The sequence below is a fragment of the Teleopsis dalmanni genome, chromosome 2 (assembly GCF_002237135.1).
Source record: "Teleopsis dalmanni isolate 2A chromosome 2, ASM223713v2, whole genome shotgun sequence".
Lineage (NCBI taxonomy): Eukaryota > Metazoa > Arthropoda > Insecta > Diptera > Diopsidae > Teleopsis > Teleopsis dalmanni.
The window spans coordinates 36548556-36560542 of NC_051847.1; the positions used below are offsets into that span (position 1 = coordinate 36548556).

General features: G+C 27.5%; 1 protein-coding gene across 1 annotated transcript; it reads left to right on the top strand.

The window, feature by feature from the left end:
- The first annotated feature begins 755 nt into the window (after positions 1 to 755).
- LOC119683344 (protein takeout-like) lies at positions 756 to 9791 on the top strand. The gene is made up of 4 exons (XM_038096999.1): positions 756 to 842; positions 8770 to 9007; positions 9187 to 9320; positions 9390 to 9791. Exons 1-4 carry the CDS (start codon positions 785 to 787, stop codon positions 9689 to 9691), a joined length of 732 nt encoding a protein of 243 aa, XP_037952927.1. The 5' UTR covers positions 756 to 784; the 3' UTR covers positions 9692 to 9791.
- The last annotated feature ends 2196 nt before the right edge of the window (positions 9792 to 11987 follow it).

Sequence of the window (11987 nt, forward strand, 5' to 3'; positions counted from 1 at the left end):
ATTTCTTCTAATATAATATATTGACTCCACTTTTGAAAGTAATTTTAATATATACATCACTGTTATACTATAATAATCACTTTTCTAAAATCTGACGGAAATACATAATAAAAGTCTGTACTTAAAAATTAAATAAAACATAAAATATTATTTAAGTAAACCAAACTGACGACATCGTTTATAGTAGCAATGAACGCCCTAACATAATTCACGCTCTGTTTATGAGTCGCTGATTAGAGGATTGGGTTCGCTTTAACTACTCACCCACCCACTCGTGTTCCATTACCACTTAACCATTACTCACTCAATAAGCAAAGCTCTGCGGCTCATAACTAAAGCTGCTAACTATTTTATGTTCTGAACTTTTGATCTTTCGTCTCGGTTTTCGATCTACACTAGATTCAGTTTTCGCTTAATGAGCGAAGTAGTTTTAAGAGAACTAGCGCATTAATGATTGAGAATGAGTTTGTAGTTTGTAACGTATATATCTCTAGTTTGTATGAAGAGCAATTTGAGTTCTTTTTATGATCTTCCATAAACAAAAATTAATTTGTGCGTTGTTGTTGTTGTGTTTTATGTAAATAAAAGAAAAGCTAAATTCTTAATAATAAATCAGTCACCTCAGTGCAACGGTCGTAGTTCTTTCGAAAAGTTCTAAGCGAGAACTGCAGTGTTTAATACTTAAAGTTTTGTGTTAAAAATAAAAAAAATAAAAAAAAAATATTAAAAGGATTTTTAAAACCCTTCAAATTTTTATAAAAATAATATTAAATAATTATTTAAAATGCAAAAAGTTTTAATTGTATTCGCTGCTCTTATAGCAAATTGTTTGGCTAAGCTACGTAAGTAAATTGATTTATTTTACAAATTAAAATTATAAACAAAAAAGAAATCCTGTTTATAACTTAAATTATATAAAATATATCAAATATATTATTAGTTTTGGTAATACAAAATTAAAAAAAAAAAGAATTTATAATTTATTTTTAAAAATTGTACTTAAATTAAAATAATACAATTTTTATTAAAAATTACTCAACTATAATATATATCATCGTACTATATAACGTTCTGTTATAAAAATTAAAATAATAATTTAATAATAATTTAAATTTTATATAAATAATTATTAATAGAAACTTATAAAGAAGATTTTATTTATAATCAAGTCAATTTATAAAGTCCTGTTTTAATAGTCAAACTTGGTAATCATTACAAATGAGACAATTTAGGACGATTTTGTGATTCTTAATTAAGAAACAATTAAACTTATATGTTAATTAGTGTTATCACAATGGACCTGTAGGGTCTAAATTAAACCTGTTTGGACTTTGGTAAGATTTTTATGTTCGAATACAAATACGTGTTCTTTTCTATTTTTTTGCATTTTTTGTATATACAAAGTCCTGCCAAAGTCCAGCGAGTGTAAACACAGGCTAACTTAGGACGCTTATAATAACAAAGAAATTTTATGTTTATTGATATTCTTTATATATTCTTATATTAAAAATCTCTTGTAGAAAAACTTTGTGATAAAAATCTCAAAATTTCAAAAATAAATTATTTGAATATTGTAACTTAAAGTTTTTTTAAAAAACAGCATGTAGTTTATATATGTCGCCCATTTAAGGAAAATTATTTGATATTTTCTATTTTTTTTTAAATACCTTAAAACCTATTATTATTTCTATGGCTATTATGTCGAATCGAAGTTAACTTCTTAAAAAAATTAATTAATTCATTCATTGACTTTTTTGTCATTGATTTAAATTAATGAATAATTGTAATAACTATTTTTCGAGATATTGCAGTTTTATTTAAAAAATTTTTTTTTTGAGACTTTTTTTCCCACATAAGATTTTCCAACAGTTTACAAAATGGATCCGGTCTCTTAAAAAATTTGTTACGCTTCTTGCACCAAGGCAATATATATTTCCTTTCATTTGAGACACTATATAAAGTCTCGGTAAATATCTTTAAGAAAATTTAACTATTTGTAGAAAGATATTTGACAAAATGTTGGTGAAAATTATTGTATATGGACTTAGTAAGATTAAATCTTTTTTATAAAGTTAAAGCATAAATCTATTACTTATACTGTATGTGTTAACCAAATTTAATACTATTTTATTCTTTTGAAATCAGATTAGTACAATTAGTAGTTTAGATTAGTTGTACAGTACAATTAAAGAGATTCAATAAAGATAGAACATATGCAATATGAAAGATACTATCTCATTATTTTTTGAATAGGCAATATTGCGATTATAGAATTTTATTGCCAATATTTATATATTTAATTGCTATAATTATAGAATTATAATAGAATTTGAGTGTTATTATCTTTCGTTTTCCCGTGTTAATTAAATATCTCTAGGATGTTTCTTGAGCAATTAGGAGAGTGAACAGTGGATGTGGGAGAACAAAAACGTGCAAAAATTATATCTTCCATCTGAGTTTAAGATCTTAATTGATTTCTTTGATTGATTACATTATAAAAATAATCTTAATAACGATGAAAATAATTTTGTATTAATGGCGATAATGAAATATTTTTTAGAAGGTCATTATGAATAAAAAATCGTTAAAAAATGCAATGTAATTCTTATCATAAAATTGTCATAAATGCCTTCAGCTTCGTATGCTTTATTGCATATAATTTTATTAATTAACGAACAAATTTATAGCAAGTAATAATTGATTTATTACTTGTTTAATAACTAATACGAACGTTAAATTCAATTACTATATTAAATTTATTTAATATATATTTTTAGCATATTTTATATGTATATATATTTTTTTTAAATATTCAAGTCCATAGTGTTACTGACATTTACCTTAGCAATGAATTGCATTTTAATATTGCATATTATATTTCTTTTAGTTTAAAATATACATATATTTAAAAGTATTATTATTATTTTCTTGATTTATATGTTAATTGTTATTTTTATACTTCACTTTATGAATTCTTAATTACTTGCGATACACATTTACTTTTAAAAACCCAAGTAAAGCACTTACATGGCTTTTGCTTTTAATTTGAAATTGCTTAATGCTTAATTTAAAAATTCAAAAGCAAATACATTTTGAAATATTAATAAAATATTAATCACGAAATTAGTTCATATATGAGTTATTTCATTTCATGAAGAAAGAAAATATATCCCTAAAGTTATTATAATATATTTTGTTAAGAAACTCAATGGGTGTACCTTAATCAGTAAATTAATCAGCTTAAAATAGAAAAATTTTAAAACGAATTGCTTAATAAAGAAATTAAAAAAATATTAGCCACAAATTTGAAAGAGTTGTCTTCAAATCATCCCATCTCATTTTCTTCATCTCATCGGCTACAACAGCACCTGCCAAAATTTTTGTGCCTCAAGCATTTGCTTCCATTTTGTCGTATCTTTTATCGAGTCTAACTAATAAGTGGTATCTATTTTTTTTTTAATTTTGAGTGATCACCATCAACTATCGATTTGCTCTTCTATCTACGATAATAGCTTTTTCCAGTTATATCAATATCTAGTTTTTTTATTATCGACTATCCAACAGCTCTTTTATTGCAACCAAGTTTCTCCGTTAATTCAAACGTCGTTAGTTTCATACGTTAGTTGAGATTATTTTTATTATTATTATGTTTAGGGCCCCCTAGATATCTATAAATATTGCGCTCCCTTCATAAAATTAGGATGTCTTTCCAAGTGCAACTTCTATGGTAGTGATATTATGTGGTAAGCTTAAATACTTATAACAAATACTTACAGTCTTATATATTTATACAATAAATACTCTTTATTGTATTCAATCCCATTTTACATATTGCTCGGTGCTTGTATTTTATCGTCACAGATGTTCTCCTAGTTATTCAAAACTATTCCTTCCTTTTTTCATCAAACATACTATCAGTATTGTATGTTGATTATTAAATCATTTTGAATCCATGTCTGCGATATTTTTTTAGTTAGCCATTAGTTCTTCAATGGAACTACAAAAAAAGTTATTTTTGGCATCCTGAGTTATAAGTCATTTGAGGGTAGAAGTGGAAAGGTGTAGAAAGCTAGAGACGCTCTTAGTTCTAAACAACTATAGAAATATAAACGAAAGAACAAGTGACTTGTTTCTAACATGTTAAGCTGTAATTTTTTAAGAAGCTGTAGTAGGCTATAGAGACTTTTAGTACCATTTTAGAACTATAAACGAAAAAATATATAACTTTTGATCATACAACGCTTTTCGAGTTTATACACGAAACATTATTGTGTGGTCAGTTAAATTTCAATAAATTAATTAAAATTTTTATTTTTGTTTCTTCATTACTGTTCGAACCCTTTTGACGTATAAATAGTTTCTTTACGTTATAGAACACGTCACATTTGACAAAAAATTAATATTTATAAATTACTTCTTTATCGTATGTTCAGCTGTCATTTTCAAATAGGCAGTAGAAAGCTGGAGAGACTCTTAATACCAAACTAGAACCATTTTTTTTTATTAGTTTATTTATTGAATCTTTTTAAATAGAAACTGACAATAATATTGCCGGATCTTAAATAATAAACATGTATGCTATTAAGCTAGAGTATTCATATTTATAAATGATTTTCTTTTAAGGCGTTTTAGTGCAGTTGTAGAAGATAAAGATTTGAATGTGACTGGAGTCTCTCTCTGACAACTAGAACTATAAACGAAAAAATAAATACCTTTTTTTTGGTATGTTGAACTGTAATTTTTAGAGAGACTGTAGAAGGTTGGAAAGACTCTAAGTACCAAACTAGAACTACCATATAAACGAAAGAATACATAATTTTTTTTTTGTTGTGTTTAGCTGTAATTTTCAAGAGGCAGTAGAAGGTTGGAGAGACTATTGATATCAAACTAGAACTATAAACAAAAGAATCAATAACTTTTTTTTTGGTATGTTCAACTGTATTTTTTGAAGAAGCAGTCGAAGGCTACAGCGATTGTTGGTTCCTAAGCTGTCAATTTTTAGACAATTATAACGAGAATTTATTATTTTACCATATAAGTGGATATATAATAAAAAATATTAATATTTCAATACTTAATATTTTGTACTATTAAATGTAAAAATTTGCGAAAATAGTTTTCAAAAAAACCGGAAAAAAAAAAAATTTCATACCATCGTTCTAAAAAAAACTCTTGGTTTCATATTTCCAAACAAATTATTTAATATATTAACTTCTTAAATCAACAAATATTAACAGTTTTACGCTTTTGGCTTTGTTAAATAAGATTTTTTGCTTCTCTGTAAATTTCCACATAAAAGTATTGAGTATTAGGCAAGACCCTATAGGTCATAAACAGCATAATAAGTAGTTGATTGAAGACTAAACAAATCATTAAATGAATTAACCGACAAATAAAATTGCAACCGGTCTTAACCAGAAAAACTTAATAATTGTTAAAATGACAAGTAATATCTGTAAAAATTATATAGTCCGGAAAATAATGAATTTTTCTTATAATTACTTCCGGCATTTCGGTTGCAATAAAAACTCAACAAATTAAAACCTTGTTTACTTTCAATTTAGCGATTATTCAGCGATTATTTAGCGATTTCAGCATAAATTCAACATTGAACTTGACTGATCGCATTCACTGCAGCCATGAAGAACCGTTTTCGTGGCCATCTCCACTGAGTTCACGGTCATTACAAGCTCAAAACTTAGCGGTTCGTGCTAACTTTTTGCTTTGAGTGTAAAATTGGTCAGCAATTCTAGTGCAGTTTGTTTATATTTTGCAACTCAAACAATTTACCATGTCAATGAAATTAACTTGATAACTTGGCAGCAAAATATGGCAAAAATGAAAAACCAAAATAAAGACAAAAACAAAAACAAAAAAAAAAATTAAATAAAATTAAATAATTTTTTTTTTCCAACAAATGGAAAAGAGTTGATCACATATGCGAAGCACGAATCTGCAAGGCCGTTTCGATTTACTTGGTTGCGTATGAAATGAAAACATGCTAATTTCAGGTTTAAACAATTTTGACTGTGGTCAGTTCAAAAAGTCAAAAGTAAAAAAAAAAATAAAAAATTATTTTTAAACAAAAATGCAAAATTAACAGTTAATGTGGCAATGCACTTTAGTAATATAACAACAATAACAACAACGAAAAAAAAAATGTAAATAAAAATGTTAACAATTCTTTTGTTGCATTTTTTTTTGTATTTTTTTTTAATTTATATATATTATATATATATATATATAATATATATATATATATATATATTATATATATTATTTATATATATTTTATTCATATTTATTAACAATTAATTAACAATTAAAAATTTATTTAAGCTCTGGTTTTCTTGAAATCGATAACAATCTATCGATAATATGGATTTACTATTACTTTTCACTAGGCGTACATGTATTCGATATTTTCCCCAATAGAACACAGGACTTGTATAATGAATTTAAATCGAACTCTATGATGGAACAACATAACGACGATGATCCAGTAACAATTTTCATCCTTTATTTTAAAGACAATGGATCACAGAACTTGTGTAGTGAATTTAAATCGAACTCTATGATGGAACAACATAACGATGATGTTCCAGTAACAATTTCCTTCATTTAATTTAAAGACAATGGATCACGGAACTTGTGTAGTGAATTTAAATCGAACTCTATGATGGAACAACATAACGATGATGTTCCAGTAACAATTTCCTTCCTTTAATTTAAAGATAATGGATTACAGAACTTGTATAATGAATTGAAATCGAACTCTATGATGGAACAATATAACGATGATGCAGTAACAATTTCCTTCCTTTAATTTAAAGACAATGGATCACAGAACTTGTGTAGTGAATTTAAATCGAACTCTATGATGGAACAACATAACGATGACGTTCCATTAACAATTTCCCTCCTTTTATTTAAAGACAATGGATCCATGTTTCTTCATATGCTCTAATATGCTCTAACCACATAGTAAAATTGACCTGATCATTTTGTTAGAGAGATTTTAACTTATGTGGTAAATAAAATATGATAACTAACATGTGCTATGATTAAAACAACTTGATGTGTTGAGTAAGAATATTTTGACCTAAAATTTAGTTAAAATCAGGTTAAATTAAATAAATTATTTTTCTGAATGCTTAAGTTATTTTGTCTAGAATTTTGCGGCTTCCACTTCAATTCTGCCTTTAATTCTATTTGTTATTTGGTGTTTCTAAAGGTAACTTACCTAGTTTCAATTGTGTCTCTAAATTTTTTTCGTTGCTTTAGTGTGGCTTGTCTAACCAACACAGTTCGATATTGGTTAATCTCTGTAACCCCCAAATGCATAAGATTTGTCATAGACTTTGGTTTATTAGTTTTATTATTAAGCGTGAAATCGCCCAACAGCCGGCATTGCAGCCAGAAGAGTCCTATTGTACCAGTTTTACTATTGATTACACAAAGCCCCTTAAAACTTTGTGAATAAAGTCTACAACTAAATTTAGAGAAGAGTTTTTAATCTGTTCTCTGATGACAGAAGTTCCATATAAAACAAGTTTCTTTTGAGCGTTATTAAAGCTGGGCATTCACAAAGAATATGCATGGTGGTTTCCTCATCTTCGAGACATAATCTGCATTCCTAGTCTTTTATTAAGGTTTATATGTTGGATTGAATTATAGTGGTATACTTCCATGGTTTACTTTCACAATAGAGAACTGCATTTATGTTGGTAATGAATATGTACTGTTTTGTTGAGGTGAAAATTATGCTTTTTTATTTTAATAAATGGCTTGACTTTTTTGATTCTGACAGTAACATTTTTCTCGGACACACTATTATATATAATATTTTTAACAATGCTTTCGAAGGAAATGCTTACACAAACTTGAGCTATTCAGCCTCTAATTAAAGGGAAGGAGAAAATCACCATTTCCGCTCCTTGTGATCTTTCTTTATTTTCTCTAAGGATATTCAAACCACAAAAAACACAACTGGAAATGCACAAAACGTAAATCCGGCGGGTGGTAACGTATGGTTGCGAGGTATGGGGATTAACTGCAACGAATAAAATAGCAGTACTTGAAAGAAGAATTCTAAGAAAAATTTTAAGATATGCCTCTTAAGAATGTTTTTAATACTAAAAATATGCATTTCATTTATAAAATATGAATCTTGTACATATAAATTTTATGTAATGCAGAATTTAAATTATAATTCTCAAGAGGTTTAGATGATATTTAACGTAAAAATACAATTCAAATAATTACTATTGATTATGTTAATGTAAATACTATTGATTGAGCTTGGTTGAACTTCCATTACTAGTTTTTTTTGTAAATTTTGATTACGTATGAAGTGCGTTGTGTGGATATATAAACAATATATTATATACATTTATATATATAATATGTGTTTGCTCTGGAAACTTTCAAATTCTATTTCTTCAATATTTTGTTTGTCAAACCACGTTTCAGGAAAAAACTGAACGAAGAGAAATGTCGCGACTGTTATTGTAAAAGATTCAATAACCTTTTTTGTACTTAATATATCTTGTAACCAAATTCAAGCTTAGGCATTTTTAGAGAGCTTGTGCTCATTTTTCAAGTATATACCGGCTTTTTTATAGAATGTTTTAACTTTTAAATATTTATAATATATAAATTAGCAAAATATTTTCTAACATATAAAAGAATAATTTTAAATATATAGTACATTTAATAGACATTACATTTTTTACAAAATAGCAATATAATTATAATTATTTCTTTCAGCTTCTGTTATAACCCCTTGCCATCGTAATGATCCCGAGTTAGAAAAATGCATTATCGATGCAGTTTATATGTTACGACCGTTGTTTGCAAAAGGTGATTTAGGTGATGGTTATCATGTACCTCCATTGGAGCCGCTATTATTAGAGAATATTGAGATGCACCGTGGCAGACAATTTCAAGCAGAATTCAGTAATATTGAAGCACGTGGAGGAAGCAATTTTGTGATTGATAAACTCAGGTAATATGAAAGCTTCATTACATTAAGAGCCTGGTTATTAAGTCTTAATCATTATTTGTCTAATTATAACTTTAATACTTATTTAAAATTTAACTTACATTTTCATTCTAACAATATAAAAATAATCTATATAAGATACATGAATTTATCATATTGCTTTTTTAATTTATTTTTTCCAGAGCAAATGCATCGGCTATAATGTATGACATATCTCTAACTTTACCAAAAGTTGAATTTGTTGGAAAATACTTCATGAAGTTGAATATACTTTTATTAGATATACAAGGAAAGGGTGATATGCGTGGACAATTTGGTATGATATTCATAGCATATAAACTACACTAAGAGATATTAACTATTTTCGTAATATTAACCCTTCTAGAAAATGGTAAGGCTGTAGTGAAAATGCGTGGTACTCGTTATGTGAAGAATGGCGTTGAATACGTGAAGTTTACTAAAATGCCTATGCGTATTACCATTGATAGCTTCAAATTGCATTTGGATAATTTATTTAATGGAGACAAAGTTCTAGGTGAAGTCGGAAATAATATAATTAATGACAATCAGGACTTGTACTTAAATGAAATCATACCAGGTTTGGAGAAGAGCTTGTCTCAAAAGTTTCTGGCTGTAGCTAATGAAATATTGGCAACAGCCACTTTTGATGAAATGTTTCCAATATAATGCTTCAGTTTAAGATGTTTATCTTAAGATATTTAATAATAAGTTTATTGTTTAAGATAATTAGTTATGTAATTTAAACTAATATTGAAATTAAAATGAAATAAATTATTCACAAAATTTTATTTCTTTAGTTTCAATCTGAAATATGTAGTAGATCTATCTAGTTTTTTAGCTTGAGATTACTTGTAGTCCTGTCGTTTTCAACTGATTATTTATAAAGCATGAGACTTTTTGCGCTCTTAACCTTTTTTACTCATTAATTTTCTAGCATGAGTCTTCTGATGGTTCTGCCCTTTTTTAACACATTATTTTTGTAGTATGGAATGACGGCACATTGTGCCCAAAGCCTACTGGACCTGTTGGGACACCACAGGTTTGTGTTGTTCAATCGCATGCTAGAGATTCTTCCATTCAAATGATAGCTAACTAACCTGACAAGTCTATACAATTGACCAAGTCCGTAATTTTACAGATAATCTCTTCTTAGTACGCAGTGATCTGTCAGCACCGATACTGTAGTGTTGAGCAGATTGTACTTTAGTTAAAGCTGGTGACTAACATGTTTCTTGTCCTTGATCTGACAGAAAGGTATATCTGACCAATTTTGTTTAGCCATGATTATTTTTGTTTCCTTGCAGGTTTTCCTCTTGCAAGTGTTATATGGAAATATTATAGACATATTTAGTTTAGATTTAATTGTTTAACTCAGAAGTCTAGCTGTTCGTTGTATAAAACATTTGTCTATTGCATGTATTACTTGGATAATGGCGACCTAATAATAACCTGCAATTTTGATTCATGTCGATATAATCTTTTCCATTGTTTTGAGAAATTTTATTCATTTATGTTTAGAGTTTTTTGACTTATTCTATATGCATGAAGGAAATATATCGGTGGTAGAAGAAGCGAAACGATTGTTTCCCTTAAAATAATGCTACTGAGGCCACTGATTTAGAAAATCCGAACATAAACTTTATTGAGAATAGAAAAGAAAAATTTACTAATCAAAAAGAAAGTATGACTTTCACTCAAACAAGTTTAGCGCTGTAATATTTAAAAAATTCAGATAGTACTAATATATATAACTACTATATAGGTGGAGTTCGAGACTATCTATGTGCGAGTACTATGTATTCTGATTCATTCTGTAAATCTTATTTTTGGTGCAAATATAAAAAAGTAAAAAAAAAGTATTTTCTAATAGCTTTTAACCATTATCAGACTATATAAACTGTAATGCTATAATCCATTTAGTGTTTGAAATTTAAATTAATGATGAAATTTTTTAACTTTATTCTAAAGAAAAAAAAAATAGTGACAAAGCCTAATTTGCCTAAAAGTAGACACGCAAAATTGTATGTTCACCGAGTATCTGAGAAACTTTGTTTATTCCATTTTCGTTCTAAAGAGAAATTTTTCAATTCACAACAAAGTCATTAGCGAAACAAAGATAGTAGTGGACGTGGTATCAATGCTGGAGGTGCAACATCCTACAATATACTTACTGACACAAAAGGTGTAGCTAAACAATAGACCACACAGTCCACCAGAATCGCACAACACAATACAAACACACTAACACACATACAGGCAAAGAATCTTAATGACATTAATTTTTTCTTTAAATTCTTATCAACTAACTCCATTTGAAAACTTTTTAATCTGTGACAAAGCCAGTTGCGAGCAACCTGGTGGCCAGCTTGGCATATTAACCAACACGAAGAAATCTGGAGGACGAACACCCGAGATGGTTTAACTGCCATGCCAGTTTTGATGCGTACAAGTTAAGCAAGCAGCGCGTGTTGGCTTAAATACTTGCGTGAAAAGAAGTGTTCCTTGTACTCCTTGTATTCCTTTTGATGCGGCAATTGTCCTTTTGATTAATCACCTTAGTCACTATGAATTTTATGTACTCGCAAACGTTGTTTTTCGTACTTGTTTTGTAGAGTAAAATTTTGAACCGCTAGTGGGGCAGTAAAGCGGGCTTAAATGAATTCACTTTTTTTTGTTTAGTTGAAATTTAATAAAGAACTTTCATTATTTATAAAATAAAAAGCAAAATATATAAAAAGTTGAAATTTTTAGTGAATAATGGTAACGTTGGTAATTTATAGGCTTAAATAATAGAAAAACATTTACTAAGTGATGACCAGTAGGAGTAAACATCATTCAGTTCATACACGATATAAAGATAAGAATTTCTTTTTAAAAAATTACCAAAAAAAAAACTAAGGATGAATTATAAAAAAAACGGATTATATAAAAAATATAATAAAATCAAAAGAAACTTTAAGAA